The sequence below is a fragment of the Melitaea cinxia genome, chromosome 20 (assembly GCF_905220565.1).
Source record: "Melitaea cinxia chromosome 20, ilMelCinx1.1, whole genome shotgun sequence".
Classification (NCBI taxonomy): Eukaryota; Metazoa; Arthropoda; class Insecta; order Lepidoptera; family Nymphalidae; genus Melitaea; species Melitaea cinxia.
The window spans coordinates 12,310,843-12,334,045 of NC_059413.1; the positions used below are offsets into that span (position 1 = coordinate 12,310,843).

At 35.8% G+C, this 23,203-nt stretch overlaps 2 protein-coding genes across 2 annotated transcripts in view; both read right to left on the reverse strand.

The window, feature by feature from the left end:
- Positions 1 to 6,368: 6,368 nt before the first annotated feature.
- On the reverse strand, positions 6,369 to 8,273 carry LOC123663388 (uncharacterized protein KIAA2013 homolog). The gene has a single exon (XM_045598076.1). The coding sequence runs from the start codon at positions 8,271 to 8,273 to the stop codon at positions 6,387 to 6,389; it is 1,887 nt and encodes a 628-aa protein (XP_045454032.1). The 3' UTR covers positions 6,369 to 6,386.
- Positions 8,274 to 12,046: 3,773 nt separating this feature from the next.
- The window catches only part of LOC123663282 (carboxypeptidase D-like), a 48,799-nt gene continuing 37,642 nt past the window's right edge, over positions 12,047 to 23,203 (reverse strand). The window contains exons 19-23 of the mRNA XM_045597972.1: positions 22,180 to 22,318; positions 20,914 to 21,116; positions 15,873 to 15,972; positions 13,836 to 13,976; positions 12,047 to 12,462 (exon numbers count right to left, since the gene is read on the reverse strand). Coding sequence (XP_045453928.1) covers positions 12,344 to 12,462; positions 13,836 to 13,976; positions 15,873 to 15,972; positions 20,914 to 21,116; positions 22,180 to 22,318 — 702 coding nt within the window. The 3' untranslated portion in view covers positions 12,047 to 12,343. The remainder of the gene's footprint in view (positions 12,463 to 13,835; positions 13,977 to 15,872; positions 15,973 to 20,913; positions 21,117 to 22,179; positions 22,319 to 23,203) is intronic.

A 23,203-nucleotide genomic window follows, 5' to 3' on the forward strand; every position in this document is an offset into this window, starting at 1 on the left:
GTTGAAAGTCCAGCAACTCACGTGAGGGGTTGAAAAAGACCTATATGTATTCTGTAAAACTTCATTTAAATGATCTCTCAAATTAAAAAAAAACACAATACGTCTAGAAAGTAAATTATTAAGTTTCTTTGAAATTTAAAATCATTTTATAATTATTTAATGACTTATTTATTTGGATTTTTTTATTAAAAATAACCAGCCATAATATTTAAATTGTGTCATTTAAGATTAGAATTATTATCTTTAATAAGTATTTTTTTCAAAATGTACGATTTAGTAACTTTTGCTACATATGTTATTGTCATGAATTATTTAATGGAGAAAAATAAATAATTTTATTGATAATATTTATATAAAATAAAATTTTTGAAGAAAAATAACATGTATAAAATTATATGAAATATTTAATAGTTACTATTTCAGAAGTCTTAAAATAGTGCCTATTCTCTTAAACTTCATACTTACTTGTGAAAAATATAATTTAAAAAATAACTTTTAACTTCTAATATCTATTTTTATACATAACATATAACTATGTTATTGTTTATTTGTTGAATACATATTATCTTTAATACGTCTAGATGTAATTTTTTATACAATTATTTTTCATTGTAATTTTTCATAAGTAAGTGTGAAGAGTCATCGCTCATTATTTTTGTACTTCTAAAAAAATATGTGTTCATTTTATATTTATGGAGTATCATCGATCAATCAATTCTTTTAATATTTGTTTACTGTCTTTTTTGTTATTAGTGTCAATATAACATTAAGATCTGCTTAGTACATAGTTGTATATGTAGATATAATAATTGCCACAAATATGTAAAATGGAATCTAACATTTTTATTGTGGCGTTAAGTATAGTGAGCTTTATTTTTCCTAATTGTTAGTAAGTCTTTTAAAAAAAAAGATATTTATTTCCTAATATTAGGTATAATAAATTATGATGCGTATTTTTTTTAATAGTGCGTCGATGTGTAATGAAATATTTGTATTTTTTTCTATGTTTACATTTGTAGTCTGTGGTTATGTCGTGCTGGCGTCATAATAGTTCAATGAGTTCAATCTCTTACCGGACCATTCTTATTTGTACCTAAGCTTTTTTATAATAGTGTGAGGTTATGTTAGTAGGTATAGTTTTTCTTTAAATATTAAGATGCTTTCAATATTAAAATACGCGGTAGTTAGAACGTTAGAAGCCAAAAAAAGTTCTAATATGGCGAATTAACTTTTTAGTCACAGATTAGTTACTGCAAAGGTTATTATTTTGACGTATAGCGGTATCCAATTGATAAAATTTTCTGATGTATTTTCTTTTTTCACTATCAAACAGTCTTTATTTATCAGATATTTCTGTTATGATAATCTCAACCTTTTCAAAAAAACAACAAGTTGTATGATTCTGTTTTCTGCTGATAAAGCCTAATACTAAATTCATGGGTAAGATAGATGTGAGGTCTCTGTGAGTAACTAGTAAAATAGTTTCTAATCTAAGTAATATCTGTACCTAAAGTTATGAACTCAAAGTTCTAGGTTTGGACCATTGTAGCATCTCGCTTCAGCCTGTAATATCCCACTACTGGGCATAGGCCTTTTTTCCCATGTAGGAGAAGGATCAGAGCTTAATCCACCACGCTGCTCCAATGCGGGTTGGCGGATATATTCCCTACTGGTGGGGAGACCCACAAGGACTGCACAAACACCCAGACCACGGCAAACACCTGTATGGCCAATACAACAACTGCCAGCATCTCGCTTATCTATTAATATTTTTTTAAATTTCCTTTTACCGCCAATCGTATTGTTGTTCTCTGGGCGGAAGCTACAAAGTTTCATGTAGATATAATTTTCATATACAATACTCACATGAAAGAACGCTGTAATCATTTACCATACATGCTTAGCTACAATTATTAGAATAAATATAAAATAATATCTACATTTTAATAAGTAGTTAATCATTGCTAGCCAAGATGCTATTTATTTGTAATAAAATATATTTTTTATTTTGACAAACCTAACAACGGATTGCCAATAGTTCATTCAATTGGACTCTGTAGTCTGTACAATTTGTTACAAGCAGCTTAAAAAGTGTAAATAAATTATTATATTAGAATACTCTTTTCAAAATACTAAAAAATACTGCGCACATTTACTATTGAAATGGACTTATATATTTCTTATATTATTCCACTGTACACAAACGTGACAAAACCAAAAGGTGGACTGCATTTTTTATATCTTTAACCTATAAACTGATTAACCGTTTCCGGACACGTGCTCTGTTCATGTCTGCAGAACATTCACTTCATTGCTTATTTATAAAGTTTATTGTATGTTACATACTGTTCATGTAGAGACTCATTGATTGAGAACTAAATAGGAGTATGAATTTCCTAAAACTACGCATACGTTGGAACGCGCTCTGTACCTACCTAACAACATGATGTTGGTAAAATTAAATTTTGCGTAGTTCCTATCAAAATGCAGTTTAAAACTTGTAACGAAACAAACGGTAGTGACTACTGCTGCCTCGAATGACGAGCCCAGAAACTAATTATACTTATATATAAATTGTTTTGTCACGTTTCAATGTAGGTACAATTTATTTGACAATTAGCAAGCGACACAAAATTGAACGCAACTGAAACACGATGACCACGTTATGCCAATCAATTCTACTATTTTTTTAAACAGTACAGTACACATCTGCCACGCCTCTCTTGTTTATTAAGATAATTGTGATGTAATCAATGTTAACGTATATGTGCCTTAAAAATAAATATTATAAAGAAAATATTTTGTAAATATATTTTTACAAAAATTGTAAAATTTTGTATTATTTATCCCTTACTATGTTCCTTAAGCATTATCACTAACGACCTGCGCCGAATTCGCTCGTGTTTATACAATCATCTTCAGAGTTATCATCCTAAGAGTTGGCTAATGTAATACGATATATCGAAATATCAATACATAATACGATAATATAGCCATACATTCATTACGATATGTCGTATTCCTATGAAAATATCGTATTAACGTATCGACGACAATATTTTGTTAATAATTAAGTCAATGTGGATAACATAACTTTACCACTTTGCGTTTTATTATGGCATCACAACTTTGAAATTATTTTATCAAGCCGATAACGGTTTCCACCGCTATCTATACGTTTACACACACGTGTATATAAACGCTAAGTATTACGATATATATCTCTAGCAATTCTAAATGCATTTTTTTTTTTTTTTTTATTAAAATGTTGATATAATTATACCTCCGAAATGGTTTCAATAAAAAATAATTGTATTTTTGTATCACTAGTTCGGCAAACGTAGAGAAAGCGTACGGCTCACCTGATGGTAAGAGATTACCGTAGCTTATAGACGCCTACAACACCAGAAGCATCGCAAGCGCGTTGCCGACCAAATCCCCAATCCCCCCAGGAGCTCTGGTCACCTTACTCACCAACAGGAACACAATACTACTTGAAAACAGTATTATTTAGCTGTAATCTTCTGTAAGGTCGAGGTACTACCCCAGTCGGGCTGCTCCATATTTTGAACAGGAAATTCCTGCTGTGTCCTACCTCAGTTAGTTTATTTGCTCGCAAATGAAAAAAAACCACATTCTTGTTTCGTCTTGTGCAAAACGTCTAACAGATTAGACAAAACTGCTAAAATTATTGGCCGGTGTCTATAGTACCAGGCCCCTCTCGCCGGTGACGCTGTAAAGGCCGATAAGGCCACCAGCACTAGACAATCCAAAACAAAAGCCAAAATTTTATATTTATCACTTCATAATGATTAAAATATCGAATATATCGTACGTAGCGATATTGTTGGTGAAAGACCCGCGCTTGTTTTGATAAAAACGCACTTTTATGATAGGTAGTATGACAAAACAAATGATTAAATGAATTTGTTACGGTAATCGGCAGCCAGTGGCGTAGCGAGAGAGGGACAAACTATCATGCCCCGGGCGCTACTCACAAAGGTGGCACTCCTACGGTTCACAAAACAAAAAATTGCTGGACATATTATATGGCTTCCGAATTGGGGGCTAAAAGGTGTTGTGCCCCGGGCGCCAGTTTAGCTCGCTACGTCACTGTCTACAGTGCGTACCTAAGTAATTTAGTAAACTAAGTAGTACCTAGATACTTATTTTTAAACCTTCATAATAACCTCAGCCTTAATTCACTTATTTAATATTAGACGTTAGTGTTATCAAATGATTTTCAGCGGGGCAAAGATGAACACAATATATCATGGGCGTACCCACAATGGGGCACTTGCCCTCCCCTGACTCAGTAATTAATTTTTAAGATTTTATTAAGGAAAGTCTAGGTAGATCAAGCTTTAAACTCCGCAAGCTATTATTCAAGTAGTGTAGATATTGAAGGAAATTTTTAAATTGCTGTAAATAAAACCATTTTTAATTTCTACTACTTATTACTATTAATAATAATGATAATATTTCTTGTATACCATTAATATACAAACAAAAATAGTATGTACAATTAGAGGAATACATACAAAGGCGATCTTAACATCGCTGAAAGAGCGATTTATCCCAGACAACCTTTTGGGTATAGGACGGCATAGAAATTATTGAGCTTTTACGGGTTTTTGTTTTTGCCCCAACCTAAAAAGTTCTGATTCCGCCCATGCAATACAAAATCACTTACTAAGTATTACTCTACCCTTCTTAGATGTGAAATCTAATTAATCCCGAAGCTAACACTAGCACAGAATTTGTGAATATGTTTCTGATTTTAACAAATTTTCCTGACGATATTTTCTCAACTAAACCACACGTGAAAACAACATATATAGCTCCTGTAAATTCAACATTGCGGCTTGTTTAAATTACTTATATACTACATAGCTATCTGAATTAAAAAGATTAAAACATCATTAATTTGAACTTTCAGGGCGTTATTATTAATATTCATTAGACAATAAATTTCATCATTATTAATGTAAACCGTATGAAAAAGTCAATTTTCCTAATTTTTTTTACGAATGAATCTCACGATATCAAAAATTGTAGTTGATAGACTTTGTAATGGACGACAGACGATGACGATAACGGATACTTACAGTGTGGGTGGTTTATCTTTTTTGTTGATAGTTATCGTAATGCATTACAAATCTATATTTGTATCAAAATATGCCGCTAAAAGATAATCCTTATCGCTTTTAGCAATCACTCCAACATAAGCAGGTTAGACATGTATTAGCGTTTTAAAATGAAACAAAAAGTATAGAATCAATATACAATTGCCTTTTTATTTAAAAATATACACCACAATCTTACAACAATATAACTATGTTCGTACAGCATACAAATATGTACAATCAATAGAACTATGAAATAAATATTTTTATCAGATATACATTCATTTAAACTTTACAAAACATCCACAGAGGAATTTTTCACCCTCCAATATTACTTTTTACTATTTTACTCATGCATATGAAAATAAGACTAAATAATAATAAGCATAAATAAGAATGCTGTGTGGCTACGGCACCAAAGAATATAGCCACCCCCTCTCTTTCCGTGGGTGTCGTAAGAGGCGACTAAGGGATAACAAGGTTCCACTACCACCTTGGAACTTAAGAAGCCGACCGGTGGCGGGATAACCATCTAACCGCTGACTTTTAAAGACACAGGCCGAAGACGGGCAGCAGCGTCTTAGGTGCGACAAAGCCAGCCCTGCGGTCACCAACCCGCCTGCCCAGCGTGGTAACTATGGGCAAAACACATGAGTTCACGTTATTTTTGGCGTAAACTTGTAGAGGCCTATGTCCAGCAGTGGACTGTATAGGCTGTAATGGTAATGAAAATAAGACGTATTAAATTTGCGCACAAAACTAAACTACATTAGTTAAGAAATTGCCTACAACTCAAGAGATCAAAAGATAAATAATTAAACAATATTTACATGTATTATGGGTTATAACAATTTTCATTATATTTTAATTGTTCAAGGAAACTACTATGAACTGAAAACGTGATACATTCTAATCATTGTATGAATTGTTACAAAGTCAAGTTCTAAAGAGAAGATTTGTTTAAGGTTCACAATTTATTATTGATGTCTCTGCACATCTTTTACAAATTTAAATCATTAACTGCAACCTTTTATTTAAATTTCTAATTATAAAAAACGATAATTATTTCAAAATAAAAGTTCTTTTGAAAACTTGACTAACATTTTTCATTACAGTCAGTGTTGCATAAGCCACACAAAAATTTTCATTATCTTTTCAAATGCTTTTCAAACCACAAAGCTTTATATAAACCACTCTTGCACTGAAGCTCACAATAGTCATTAAATAAATAAAAAATTCACATTTAAATAAAATTTATAATTAAGCCTTGTTATACAATCTCTTGTAACTAATATTTGTGCCACTATCACAGAACTCATTCATGATTATCCTACAGAGGAATAAATGGAACATTACTATTAGGACTATGATGGACACCCAGAATAAGGGGTTGAGTCCACCGAAACTATGCCCATGTCTGTGTAAGGCGATAACATGGTGCTCGTGAGCAGGAGCCTCGACGACCTCATGAACGTGAATTGCATGCCTCAAATCCTCCATATGCTGCTTGTCAGCTGTTATATACAATATTGCTGTTAATGGTTCTGTTAATTTTACTGGGAAATACTTTCGATAAGGCCCTAATTGTACTGGTGAATCCAAGCAGCCGGCATCGCAGGCGTAGTATGTTTTGTCGGAGCGATCTAAAGCTACAAATATAGCTGCTTTATTGTCTTCCTGTAATATAACACTAATGTTCACGTGAGTCATGTTTCCATAGTTGATTCTACGGAATAGAAAATCTCGATGCAGTTTTGACGGGTGAATGTTGTATTCAAGATGTTGATTGCTAAATCTTAAGCTACCAAAACTCAGGATCATAGCCTGGTTGACTCCACTCGCTCCGGCTTTTAGGAGATTGTGGCAACCTTGCTTTTCTAATGTTAATAGCCATATACTTGCAACACTATTCAAGTTCGCTAGGTTATTTAATGGTTTCCACAAATTAAATGCGTCCAATGTAGAATATCCTTCGTAACACCCTTCAGAATAAGTAAGAGTTCGAAGGATTTCTGATTTTGTTTCGAACTTTATGTGTTCCTCATGTTCGTAGCTTCTGACTTGGGAGAGAATAGCATATATAGTTGCATTAATCCTATCTCCATTAATGACGCCACTGGCTTTTGAATCAGATATGTAAAAACCAGTGTCCCACAAACCTTGCCAAACTCTAGAGTGGTTTTCTCTTAATTTTCTTACTGCAGTTCTATCACCAATCATTGCGATAACTTTTTCCATTTCCGAAATTGCTTTCTTTTCAACAATATCCTTGTGTTTTGCATAATCAGACCTCTTGATAGGTTTACTGTACTGGACTGTGGTTAGAATGAGAAGATCTAAGCCATCCCTAGCTTCAATTTGCACAACATTTTTTAGTTTCCTACAAACAACTGACACAGCAATTACATTTTCACTCTCAGGTAGAGATAACATACCGGTCACAACTTCATATTCATTTGCATCAACCCCTTGATGAAGTTTTATAGTTTGCTTTACAGACGTTGGCCAGTCTGATAGCCTTGGTACAGATATGTGTAGGCTTTTTGGTGCATTCAGGGGATTATTAATTAAGATTTCTTGAACAAATAGTGAGGGGATTGTTCTATGTGCATAGTATTGGTAAGATACGTGTAATCCAGTGTTACTGCACTGAAATCTATGCACAACACCATTTTTATAGTCCACTAGAGTTGACTCTTTCATATCTATATCGTCTATTATGTACAGTGGATGATAATAAACTGGTAAGGATAAGGTCCTACCAAATTTAATATTCAAATGAGAATCATGTTCTAACGCTAGACCTAACAGGCCGTTTCCGACATAAGGCACATAGTTGTGACTCAGTGACAGGAGTGTCGCAGACGATTCCAATCTCAAATAAGCGTCGTAGTCGTTGAGAGCATCTTGGAACGGGTTCAAGAAGTTCCGATGACATACATTCTGATTGCTTTTCGAGGAACTCTCATTATTGAAGAAAGAGTTCATTATAATTGGTCCGATGTAGAGTAATAGAAATATTACTACTAAGATCAATAATACTAGTTTCTTTCTCGTTAGAGGACCGTCTGTTAGTCTGTTTATACGTCTAAAAATTTCTCCGGCTCTTCGGCTCATGTCGCTAAAGTTGTTATTTGGTCTTTCCATAACAACGTGCCTTTCTTGTTATCAGTGTTGTCTTGTCTCAAAATATTTATATTAGTCTACGTGTAATTGTAAATGTACATGGTAAATATGCATAGCTGAGGCTAAATTACAACAATTTCAACTTCACAATAAATAATCACAAAAAGTCAAATGAAACACATGACGTATCATAGATAATTTCAACTGGAATTCGGATACTAGCACAGAACTTTTAGAATTTACAATCAGTCTCCAAGTCTCTACTTTCTAGTCTAATTACGAAATATAAAATCTCGTTTGATTACTTTAATTATTTATGAACTAAAACTTCTTTACGCACTGCCTTAGTAATCTGGTGAATGCGTGACGAGAGTGTGATCGGGCGAGGCAAATGGAAGTCGAGAGGGAGATATAAGTTAGTGAAGATAGAAAGAGAGAGAGAGATAGTTACGTTTCGTATATTATTGTGTGGTCAAATACTCGTTTTTTTTTATGTCACCAGGTCGGCAAACAAGCGATTGGTACGGATGGTAAGCTATTACCGTAGCTTATAGACGCCTGCAACACCAGAAGCATCGCAAGCGCGTTGCCGACCCAATCCCCCCAGGAGCTCTGGTCACCTTACTCACCAACAGGAACACAATACTGCTTGAAAAGAGTATTATTTAGCTGTGATCTTCTGTAAGGTCCAGGTACTACCCCAGTCGGGATGCTCCATATTTTGAGCAGGAAATTCCTGCTGTGCCCTACCTCAGTTATTTTTGAAGTACATCTTCTTTAGCACGCTTAATTTGCGGATTAAGCTGGTGACTACGTGATGAGAGCGTTACGAAAAATGTGACCCGGCGAGGCGAACGGAGTAAGAGAGAAAGAGGCACAGTTTCCTTCTCTCTTTCTCTCATAGTCAGTTATATTTCGTATATCTAAGACACAGTGGAGGCATATTCTGCAGATGTTACTTTAGTCGTGTGGTCTAAAGCACACTCGGTTATTTTAAAATTACTTCATGTTCTTCTTTTGAAGCGATTTCTGTATTTATTAAACTCTCAAATCTCCACAAACATGCTGTTTTTTATGGTATACTTTTAGATAAGAGGTTGTAAGCTGTACAAAAAATTGGAGCTACATCAATCAATTAAAAAACTGTATAACTTTACCATTGACATACCATTTCCTCTACCCTACGGTCGCCTAGGAGACATCGCTTTTTAGTGGCCGCCTTTTGTATTTTTCTTCCTGTTGTAATGTTCCAATTACAGTTCCTTTAGGATGAGTAGACGGGACATTGCAATTGGTCCGAGTATGAAGAACTGGGCAAAGTAGCATCAGCGAGGCTCCTTTTCTTTCGTTCGCAAAATCAGCCTGTTTCGTATTTTGTGAATCTAACAGTCGCGGTCTTTGAAGATTTTTACAGCAGCCTCGCAGACGGACTTAAGAGAGGCTTCTTGCGAAATTTTAAACAAACAAGTAATATTTGTGACGTGACATGCTATTCAAAGTAAAAGTGATAAAATTAAATAATAGTCATCTGTGGTATGGTCTGGGGGCATTGCACCATTTATATGCGAGGTTCCATAGCAACGGCATCAACTTCTTATATTTAAAAAAGGAAAAAAAATGGTAAAGGAAAAAAGGGAATATAGAACTGGGAATGAAAAAAAAAATATATAAAACATTTTTTTAAGACATTTATTAACTCTAAAACTATCACAATACTTTAATAAATACCTTATAAAAATATAAAATATATTATTTATATAGATAATACTAAAAAGCACCACTGAATTTAGAATAGTTTATTCAATTTTTTAATATATATTATTGAATTTTAATTTAAAAAATAATACATTATTGAGAAACTTTCATTAATATAATTTTATGAGCAAAAACAATATAATACTTATAAAAATAATCAAATTGCTTAAATGCTTACAGAAATTACATCAAAATGTAAATATCTATTATTGCTTTTGTCTGTTGCTTCCTTATGAATGAGATTCATCCTAAATTCATTATTATTAATATTATTAAGGCGTGTATTTTTGCTTCGTGCGTAAACTTTATAAAGGCACTTGTATGGTATATGATAGTTTTTAATTGGTAAGAATATTATTTTATAAAATTTTTATATTTAATAATTTAACTAAAATTTTGTAATTATATTTTATCTAATTTTTCAACAAAGTACACTAAAATAAAAAATAAACATAGTAAATTAATATATCATTAATTAATTAAAATGTATTTAGTCATACCTGTAAAACATAACTCATTATTGGAATACAAAGTTAGTTAAAATTAAAGCAAGCAAATACATAGGGGAACGTGAAGACAACTGAGTTATTAATTTGTTATTATTACTAAATAATTTGTTACTAAAAATATAAGGAATACAAAAGTATTCGAATACTTTGAAATTTAAATTATACTACAAGTTAGACAATCATTAATGAGATGAGAAAAAAAAGTAATCCAAAATGTCAAATACTTATAAAATATATTAAGAAGTTGAAGTATATAATATTGCTTTTCGTATAAGTTGCATGATATATGTATATATTTATTTTTGTATAATTTACATACAATATTGATATATTGGTACTTATACATTAAGATCAGTTTAATATAGTATGTAAAATTCTGTAAGTAGGAATGTTTTTTAAACAGAGTCGCATGTTAGAAAATTTATTATTATTATATTAAACTAAAAAAAAATTATGCTTATTCAGTAGTAAGTAGTAGTGTGAAGCATTAAACATATTAAAAAAAGGTTATTTTATTGAAGTAAAACGTTTGTGTATAATTTTTTACATTATAGTTTTTAAATATATTATTTGTATACATATAGGAATAAACAATACAAAAAAAATAATGAAATTAAAATTGTACAAAATTAGCGTAATTTCAAACTTTTCATACGTTTCATAATATTTATAATTATGTATAAACGAAGAGTCAATACACACGGGAATGTCATCTTTGTATAGTTACCATTTACCATATTACAATACCAATTTTAATGTATTTATATATTTTAGTACCGTTCGACAAAATACGAATAGATAGTAAATACAGTAAGCTTTAAGTAGAATTTATAATTAATTTCCAATATTTATATTATTTAATAAAAAGAAAAGAAACAGAATTACTTTTTTGTAAGTGAAGAAATTTCGATATATATCTAAAAAAAAATTAAATTAAGATCTTACATAAAATTATTAATAATTAACGTATATTAATTTAGTTTTAGGATCTTAATATTTATTATCTTATTTAATATATATAAATAAAAATGAATGTTGCTAGGCGCATGACTCGAGAATAGCTCGACTAATTCGGCATATTTTTTTGTATGTTCCTTAAGGCCCACGGAATGTTTTAATACTAATAATAAAATTTGTGGGTTTTTTTCTCAAATTTACGCGGGTAAAATTGCGGGTCTCAGCTAGTGTAAAATAAATATTTCTGTGATATCAAAATCGATGTTTACGTGATATAGTAATAACATAGCGTTATTAGAAAAATTGTATTTATTTTTTTTTTATTTTTATAAATTGATTTTTTTAAATATATCAGTAAAGATGTCAGTTTTAATAAAACATTTTTCATATTAATACCACCTTCACATTAAGGACCTTATTAATATTAGACTCCTCATTTTTGGTTGAGTGTCGTTTGATAAAATAAATATACTTGATAAAAAAAGTTATATTAAGATTCTTGGACGTAGGATTATTATTATCATTTTTTTAATTGTAACCATCAGTTGGTTACAAAGAAAGAAAATAAAAAAATTGAAATAGTAATAATTTTTTTTTTCATTCAGAATCTTAATAAAGGACATGATGTAAATGAAATTAAAAAATCGACGGAAAAATGTTGTCAATATCACAGTAACATTAGGACAAAAATTATTGCCATATCGAAATATTTTTTTGTAAAATTTCATATTTATGAATATTTTATTACAGGCAACCGGGAAATCCCCTTTTAATAACACATTCAAATATAAAATTATTTTAATATGATTCTACCCTCATTAGGATGCTTTAGGCTATAAAACTACAGTATATCTTAAATATTAGTTGCATTTACTCATCGTTTACCGGTTTCCAATCTCTTTCTGACCTGAGGAGTATGATGTCCTCTTCGGAGTCAGTTTCAGACGGCGGTATGTCCTCTTCATCGTAGTACGGCTTTCTTACTATATCTGATTATTAAATAAATATAAAATTTTAAAGTTTTATGGTCACTATAAACATTTTTGATTCTACGGAACTAATAAGCGCCTGCAATGTCACCAAAATATCAGGAGTTTCAAAATAGTAATCGCAGTATGTTCCGTAGAATCTAAAGTATTAAATAGATTCAGTAATAAATTAATTTTGCTCATATTTAGCATTTGAAATTGAAGAATTTATTCTTTTTTGTATTAATTTCGAGTGTTGTATCATAAAACTCGTCTTTCATTTGGAGGGTAGTTGTACAAAAACTATTCTAACACTGCTAAACGGTAAGGGATTGGTGGAATAGTATAATTAACTAATTGTGTGGTAAAGTTCTCGGGTTCGATTACCGTTCTTCTGTATTTATTTCTTTTATTCGGATAGCTTACAGCTTATAATAACTATGTATAAATTACGCGTCCCGTTGTTTGTCCGCGATGAACTACTAAACCGATTTTAATCAAATTTGCACACCGTGTGCGGTTTGATCCAATTTAAAAGATAGGCTATATTTTATTTTAATATGTAATTATTATAAAAAAATAAGGCGATACGAAGTCAGTGTCAGCTAGTCAGTCTAGAGGTCAGCTAGTAATAACTATATATATACTAGCTGACCTGGCGAACTTCGTATCACCTTATTTTTTTCTGAAATATAATAATAACATAATATATCAAAATAAAATATAGCCTATCTTTTAAGTTGGATCAAACTGCACACGGTGTGCAAATTTGACTAAAATCGGTTAAGTAGTTTAGGAGTCCATTGAGGACAAACATTGTGACACGAGATTTATATATATATATATATATATATATATAAAGAATAGAAAACTAAAAAGCTAATAACAAGCATGGTATGGATATAACATGTATTGTTTATACAACTGTTTGTCATGACATGACCATTTGTGCTTACGTGGTGCGTCCGGTCAGGAGGCACAGATTTCTTATCTTACTAGTCGGTCGAAGATTACGAGTGATTTACTTATTATTTAATAATACATCAGATGATACATGTACAAAGTCTGAGAAGATCTAGGTCGTTCTGCAATCCATTATAAATTATAAGTTTATTTATTATAAGAAAGAAACACAAATGTATAGAATACAATTAGATGGAATTACATTACTGCTCAAAACGCGTAAGAGTCGCGTTATCGCGTCGTCGCGCATGGCGCTTACGACCTTTTTCACGAGACAGTGATCATCGTCGACAGAAGTCGCAACGGCGTATCTTTCTTCTAGTTTTCAAAAGTTTCACTTCGTCCGTGTATGAATGGCACACACACATACACACACACATTTTTTATTGTATGCTCTGTTAGCAAGCGTTATTTAAATAAATAAATCTTACCATAGGTCTCGTCCTCACACAGCGGCCTCTTGTCCTCGGAGGGTAGTGCAACAAAGTGGTAGTCCCGTCTCGCCATTTGAGCCTTCTGTCTCTGAGCGAAGCACCACGCCCCCGCCACTACTACAGCTACGCCGACCACACCTATCAATAAACGCAACAGAATTGAAAACACATACACACATTTATTTATTGAATATTAACGGCTACGCTGGCGGTCGCGGGTTCGATCCCCGCTCACGACAGATATTTGTATTGGCCATATAGATGTTTGTCGTGGTCTGGGCGTTCGGAAACATACACAATACACAAGCACAAACACCCAGATCATGACAAACATCTATATGGCCAATACAAATGTCTGTCGTGCGCGGGAACCCACTAACGCCAGCGCAACAGACGGTGCTGTGACCGCTGCGCTAACGCGTCGACATACTATGAGTAAAGTTCGCTATCAGGTGTACGTAATAACAACCGGGACTGACAGCCTAGCGTGTTCTCCGAGGCTAGGTTGGGAGAACCACAAGGATTACCAACTAGACCGAAAATAAATATTTGTGTAAACATAAATATGCACTCCGAGCGGGAATAGAACCCGCGACCGTCGGTGTTTAGGCGCCGCCGACACGGCACATGCACCATTATATCAAAGCGGTCGTCAAACAGCAAAAGGTAACTGCTGTAAATTGTTGAGAAATTCCCTCGAGTGTTTATGGGCTCCATCATCAAACCTGGTCCTGCGATACAGATGATCACACAGCAGGTAATTGCTATAAATCGTTGAAAAGTTCCCTCGACTATCTTTCGTCTCCATCATCAGACTTTAATGGCACTTGTAACTCATATAGGTGCAAAGTTCTCATCAATAGAAACGAATTAAGTTCAAACAGCAGGTAATTGCTATAAGTCGTTGAAGAGTACCCTCAACTATCTTTCGTCTCCATCATCAGACTGAAATGGCACTTATAACTCATATATATGCAAAGTTCTCATCAATAGAAACGAATTAAGTTCAAACAGCAGGTAATCGCTATAAATCGTTAAAGAGTTCCCTCGACTAACTTTTGTCTCCATCATCAAACTGTAATGGCACTTATAACTCATAAAGGTGCAAAGTTCTCATCAATAGAAACGAATTAAGTTCAAACAGCAGGTAATCGCTATAAATCGTTAAAGAGTTCCCTCGACTAACTTTTGTCTCCATCATCAGACTGTAATGGCACTTATAACTCATACAGGTGCAAAGTTCTCATCAATAGAAACGAATTAAGTTCAAAAAGCAGGTAATTGCTATAAATTGTTGAAGAGTTCCCTCGACTATCTTTCTTCTCCATCATCAGATCGACTCCAGACCTTTATTAAATAGTAGTGCTTTATAGTACTTAATGAAAACATGATTAAATTTACTAGTCACCCTTACGATTTTTGAAAGTTTCCCTCGATTTCTCTGGGATCCCATCATTAGATCCTGGTTTCCTTATCATGGTACCACACTATGAATATCTCCTTTCCAACAAAAAAAGAATTATCCAAATCGGTTCATAAACGAACAAGTTATCTCCGAACATACATAAAAAAATATATATATATATATATATATATATATATATATATATATATATATATATATATATATATATATATATATACGGTCGAATTGAGTAACCTCCTCCTTTTTTTGAAGTCGGTTAAAAATTATATCCTATTAATTTTTTTTTTTATAACCTCACAGATAACGTTAGGTGATTACGGACGCTCATGTGCACTGATTTGCACAAATATAATACACATAAAGATGTTTACAAATAGACTTAAGCTATTACTTCTTTGTTATATAGTTGAATACCTAAATAAATATCTTATAACTCATTCACACGATCCTCTGTCCCTAAAGTAAGCAACTTAATGTTTGTATTACAGATAACAACCTATGATGATAAATACTTTTTTTATTTTAGCTAAGAAACGGTACATAATGTATGGTTTAACTTTTTCACTTGTGTCCACTCTATAACATAATAAATTTCGCTATAACAGTACCTGCCACCATAACGAAGACGAAACGGGACATTCCCAGTATGTTATCATCCTTCTCCAACTTGAACAAGATATTGGGAGTGATGTTGTCATTGCTGTTTATCTGAAACAAAATTATTTTATTTTATTTTTTGTCAAAGTCCGTCATGAATACGATTGAAAAAAACGAAGGTTGTTGCGGCATCTGGAAGATGGCAACATTGTTGGACAATTTGGTCAAGATACGTCACATGATTGACAAGATTATCGAAAATAATTAAAAAGCTGATTATTTTCGGTTATGCTAAAGTATCTTTTCTGACGAATAATGAGTAGTTTGAAGGTGAAAATAAAAAACAAAAAAAAAACTTTTATTCGGGTATACCGTCAGTTGCGCGCGCGCCGCGTCTCGAGACGGTCGTGTCACACGTGATTACAGTGAAACCGTTACGGCGGCGGCGTTACAAGTTTCGAAAATGACGTTAAAGTGTAATAGTTGTAATATAGTTATTAGCGAGTTATTAGCATACGTGCAAAACAAGCTGTCTGTAGCAGATGAGGACAGCATTGTTAGAATATGTGCTTCTACGTTCTCATCGGAACAAATTGAGGATGCAAAAAACTTGCTCGTGAATTCCCTACCGGCGGATCAGCGCAAAACTACGAGGAAGGGTAAAGGCAAAGAAAATCGCTCCATGAACGATATAATCGGCCTTTTTAAGGTCACCGACCCTGACGTTTTGCCAATTTTCGTGGCGAGAGATTTAGATAAATTGCCTCCGATTACATTTGATCACCTGGACGTATCTAAACTACTGAAGGATCTGGCTGTTGTGCAGGCTGACATTAAAAATATCAAGTCTTCATACGTAACCGTAGACCAGCTGGAAGAGCTTAAAAGGGAGTGCCAACATTTTAAGCAAACGTCGCCGCCCTTTTCGGCGGTAAAGGTGAATATGCGAAGAGGAGCATATCGGGACAGTGGTCCGATTGGATTGTCGCAATTCGATGATACGATTATTACGAATCAAAGTCAACATCTTAACGAGGAACCGTCATCTCCGAAAGATTGTAATCTGAATTACAGATGTATAAATTTTATGGAGGGTAATTATAAATCTCAAGTAACGGTCAGCAGCGTTGTCTCAGCTGGTGAAGGAGCGCGCGTCGCGGAACAAGTAATCGGTGCGGTAGCGGGTGCGGGCCGGCCGAGTATTGCATCATCGCCGACGCCCGCGCCGACCGAGCCACGAGCCAGCCCGCCAGCCAGCTCGGGGGCAGCGTCGAAACAGGCAGCGGGTGCAATTGCGCGGTCGTTCGCCGAAGTAGCGAGCGCGGAGGGGGAGTGGAGAGTGGTGCGACGAGGCCAGAAACAAACGAGATACCGTTATACGGGAGCCGCGGGTGTCTCCAACGAAGAAAGTAATTTTAAAGCGGCAGATCGAAAAGTGCCCATATTTATAACGATGATTCATCGGGACACGACGGAAAACGATATTGTGCAATACGTTTACAATAAAACGAGAGAAAAGATAATACTCGAAAAGATTTCCTTTAGTAAAGAAAACAAGGACTACAACGCTTACAAATTTTTTGTATCAGAGCGGAAAATAGATATTTTCTTAGATAAAACGCTTTGGCCCCAAGGTGTGATTTTTAGGCGCTTCGTCAACTTCAAGCGCAACCATAGCTCTGGAACGAACGGTACAGTGAATACCGTGAACGGCCCGACCCCAAATGGTAATGGATAAAATTTTCCCGTGTACTTTTGTCAGTTTTAATTGTAAGAGTATAAAACGATCAGCTGAGCATGTGAGGCAGTTGTGTCAGTCATCGGTTGTTATTGCGCTTCAAGAAACGTGGTTATTTCCACACGATATTCAGTTTCTTAGCGAGATTGATGATCGTTTCGGCAGTACGGGCACCTCTGCGATAGATACGGCGGCGGGCATGGTCTGCGGTCGACCTTACGGAGGTGTAGCGTTATTGTGGAATAAAAGTGTATTTCAAAATGTGTCAGTAATAAACTGTGATAATCCGCGAATATGTGCGATAAAAATAGTGCTGGGTGATAGGTCCATCCTAGTGTTTAGCGTATATATGCCGACGGATACAGTGGTAAATCTCGCGGAGTTTACGGACTGCCTCAGCTCGGTGAGTGCTATTATTGATAATATTAATATAGAATGTGTCTATATACTCGGCGACTTTAACGCGCATCCAAACGAACGCTTTTATGAAGAGTTGACGTGTTTCTGTGACGAACAAAACTGGTCATGTATAGATGTACAGTTTTTAGGAGTGAGCGCGGACACATACACATTTGTTAGTGAAGCCCACGGGTCGAAAAGGTGGCTAGATCACTGTATAACCACGAAATCTGCGGTATCGTCTATTTTGAATGTTAGTGTAAAGTACGATGTGTTGTGGTCTGACCATTACCCTTTAATAATTAAATGTAATTTGGATATTGTTAAACCGAAGTATACGAGTACATATAAAGTTGTAAACGGGATTCTATGGGGAAATAGAAAACCGGAGGATATTTTATTATATACGAAATTATGTCATGAAAAATTGAGATCAATCGATTTCCCCGAAGATTTTCGTTCTTGTAGTGATTTTACTTGCGAGTCTACCGATCACACTTTACTTATCGATAAATTATATGGCGAAATTATAGATATTTTGACGGTAGCCGCAACGGAATCCAACACTGTAAGATTGCGTGGCGGGGGGCGGCCGGTGGTTGGGTGGGACAGATATGTGCGCGATGCTCACGGGGAGGCCAGATCTAAATTTTTAATGTGGGTTTGGTGGGGTAAACCAGATAGTGGAGAAGTATATGAGGAAATGCGGCGTAGTCGCAATGTATTTAAGTCACGCTTACGCTGGTGTCAAAACCACAGCGAGCAAATTAAAATGGACATTGCGGCTACGCAGCATTCGAACAATGACTTTAAGAACTTTTGGAAATCTACCAATAAATTAAATGGTAGACCTGGCTTACCAGTGAGCGTTGAGGGTATTAATGACCATAGTATTATAGCGGACATGTTCAGAGACCGTTTTGCGGTGACGTCACCGTTGGGACCATCACAGCTTGGAAGAGATGATTGTACGGGTGGTCAGGAGATTGAAATCCGATTTACAGCAATGGATGTCAATAATGCTATAGCCTCTATGTCCCGTGGCAAGTCTCCTGGCCATGACGGTCTGAGTATTGAACATCTAAGATATGCGGGTCCTCATCTGCCCGGAGTGCTTGCCATGTTTTATAACTTGTGCATGGCACACTCGTACTTGCCTTCAGCGCTGATGAGAACTGTGGTGGTGCCAATTGTGAAGAACAGAACGGGGGATGTGTCTGATAAATCCAATTACAGGCCTATCTCACTAGCCACGGTTGTTGCGAAGGTTCTTGACAGTTTGCTTAGCGTCCACCTTGATAAATATATAAGCTTACATGATAATCAGTTTGGTTTCAGGCCAGGTTTATCAACTGAGTCGGCCATACTATGTCTGAAGCAGACTGTTAAGTACTATTCGGTTAGACGTACATCTGTATATGCCTGTTTTCTCGACCTTAGTAAGGCTTTTGACCTGGTAAGTTACGATATCCTATGGCAGAAATTGAAAAATACTGGACTGCCTGAAGAAGCAACCAGAATCTTCAAATATTGGTACCGTAACCAGGTCAATGTTGTGCGATGGTCCGAATCTTATTCGCAGCCATATAGGTTGGAGTGCGGAGTTAGACAGGCAGGTCTAACCTCCCCTAAGCTCTTCAACTTATATGTCAATGCCCTCATAGAGGAGCTCAGTGGCACACATGTCGGTTGTCACATTGACGGAGTATGTCTTAGCAACATCAGTTACGCTGACGACATGGTGTTGCTGAGTGCTTCTGTTTGTGGCTTAGCGAAACTGTTGAGCATATGTGAAAACTATGCTCACAGTCACGGCCTTATTTATAATGTGAAAAAAAGCGAATGTATGGTCTTTCAGGCCAAAGGAAAAGCATTACCATCAATTGTACCACCCATTAAATTATATGGTACGCCGTTAAAGAGGGTGTCGCAATTTAAATATCTTGGTCATGTGGTAACCTTTGACTTGAAAGACGATGCTGATATCGAGAGAGAGCGCAGAGCATTGTCGGTTAGGGCGAACATGATAGCTCGCAGGTTTGTTCGTTGTTCCACCCCGGTTAAAGTAACGCTCTTTAGAGCTTACTGTACTTCATTATACACAAGCAGCCTGTGGATCGATTTTACGCAGAAACAGTACAATGCTCTGCGCGTTCAGTACAATAATGCTTTCAGGATGCTGATGGGACTGCCTCGATGCTGCAGTGCGTCGGGTATGTTCGCTGATGCGCATGTTGATTGTTTTCACTCGACCATGCGCAAGCGGTGCACATCCCTGGTGCGCAGGGTTAGGGATAGTCCCAGTGGCATCCTGAGGGCATTTGCTGACAGACTGGATTGTCAGTACCTGAACCACTGCCGTATGGTTCACGTGCTGACAAATCAGGGCTGTATTAGATATAAGATATAGATTAAGGTAGTTTTAAGTTTACTAACATTAGACTAGTGTTTTTCTTATATATGTTACTAACAAATATGATCTTTAAGGTCGAAATAAATGATTTTTATTTTTTTATTTTATTTTAAAGGTCAGATAGTTCAACAACAGGTGATACAGACCCTAAGACAGAATGAGTTAGACATATCTACTTCATGCATGAGCAGGATGTCACTACGTCTTTTTACTAAGAAGGTGGTAAATAAGTGTATTACTTTGGATACGTGCAACACTAAGGAGTATTGCGAACGCGTTGCCGATCCTAACCTACCCTTCTCAGAAGCTCTGGCCACATTACTCACCACGGAACACAACACCAATTGAGAGTAATATTATTTTGCTATCATCTTCTGTAAGGTTAAGGTACTAACCCCAGGCGGGTTGCCCCAAATTTCGTTAAAGAAATTTCATGCTATGCACCTCCCTAAAAAAAAAAAAAAAAATCAAATAACTCAATAAAATGTTTCTCTTTACTCACCTTTACATGCCTATTCTTAGTAATGAACCCATCATTAACAGCCGATATTAAGACTTCATGCCCCATGAAGGTGATCGGTAGCTTGACCACGAATCGACCGTATTGGTCGCTGGTGTTACTCGATATTGGTCGCTTGGAGTCCAACGGGAAGATTGATAGTTCTGTGTTGGGTAGTGGGCCACTGTTACGATCAAGGGCTAATCCTGTAAAGAAGTATAATTTGGATATTAGAACGGAAAAACATTTAACTTTTTTTTTTTAAAATTTAAACATCATTGCTGATTTACACAAAATATATTGCTCTAAATTTAGACATAGATCTGGTAACACTCAAATAAAAATTATTCTATTCATTTTTCCAATTTTATAATCTTTTTAAGTTTTTTGTAAAAAACATTTTTTTAGAATGTGTTATGTAGAACAAAGCGTTAGTATTTGGGGGTTGTAGGCTAAGAAATGGTCTTAATACACGACACGTGTGTGTATTACACGTGTGACGCCGCGTTAGCGCAGCGGTCTCAGCTATGGATTGTACCTGTTGCGCTGGCGGTTGCGGGGACATGTGCGGGGACATGACAAACATTTGTACATAACAGGTGTTTGCCGTGGTCTGGGTGTTTGTGCAGTCCTTGTGAGCCTCCTCACCGTGCCTCGGAGAGCACGTTAAGCCGTCGGTTCCGGTTGTTATCATGTACAGCTGATAGCGATCGTTACTCATAGTAGGGAATATATTCGCCAACTCGCATTGGAGCAGCGTGGTGGATTAAGCTCTGATCCTTCTCCTACATGGGGAAAGAGGCTTATGCCCAGTAGTGGGATATTATAGGCTAAAGCGACATGAAAGAACTTTAATAAGTGCTTATCCATACATTAAATCAAACAAATTTCATGATTTTTGACCCCACCCCCATACTTGTCACCTTTAGTCACACATCTGAGACCATCCCCTACTCAGTGTGACGTCATATATTTTCCAATTTTACATATAAAATTATTAAATTAGAACATCAGTTTCTACATAATATTTATTTTAATTACTTTTCAATAAAATCAACATAAATCAAACATAAGTATGAAAATTTATAAATTAGTAATGGGAGTTTCAATTCGCCAAAAAATTAAGTTACGCATTAATAGGTATGTAGATTAAATATCATGTTTTAATATGATGTTACAAAGTTGAGATGTACTTTGTCAACCCCCCAACATGTGACTAATTAATGGATAGTTCTTAGTACAATTTCCAAAGAAACAAGCATAACATACCAGTAATATAAACGGTGTCAGGATCTTTCGGGATGGGTAACTCCTCAAACTGCCCTCCAGGGATCTCCTCCGAGTTGACCCGTTTGAGAACTACGTCCTTTTGCTTTACTACTCCGTCGACCACTCGCCAATTTAACATCTGTACAAAATTATTGCTTTAGACATATTGTAATATAAAAAATTAATTATTAAATCATCAAAGTTGACTTTATTTTATTAACTTGTCAATAAAAGCATCAACTTTTTTTTTGGACAATGATATACAACTTAAAAGGAAATATAAAAAAAAACAAGTGTGCTTTAGACCGCACGACTGAAGTAAACCAACGAAAGTAACTCTCTCTATTTTCACTAACTTATATCTCCCTCTCAACTTCCGTTCGCCTGGTCCGATCACACTTTTCGTAACGCTGTCACGCATTCACCAGCTTACTACCCTCAAGCTTAAAAGTTTTACCAGGTCGCGGTACCCGTGGCAGCACACGATGACGCGGTAGTCGCCGGGCGGCAGCACGGCGCGGTAGTGTCGCGCACTACACTACACTACACACTGCACCGCACCTCACACACAATCACCAGGTCGCGGTACCCGTGGCAGCGCACGATGACGCGGTAGTCGCCAGGTGGCAGCACGGCGCGGTAGTGTCGCACACTACACTACACTACACACTGCACCGCACCTCACACACACTCACCAGGTCGCGGTACCCGTGGCAGCGCACGATGACGCGGTAGTCGCCGGGCGGCAGCACGGCGCGGTAGTGTCGCACACTACACTACACTACACACACTCACCAGGTCGCGGTACCCGTGGCAGCGCACGATGACGCGGTAGTCGCCGGGCGGCAGCACGGCGCGGTAGTGTCGCACACTACACCACACTACACACTGCACCGCACCTCACACACTCACCAGGTCGCGGTACCCGTGGCAGCGCACGATGACGCGGTAGTCGCCGGGCGGCAGCACGGCGCGGTAGTGTCGCACACTACACCACACTACACACTGCACCGCACCTCACACA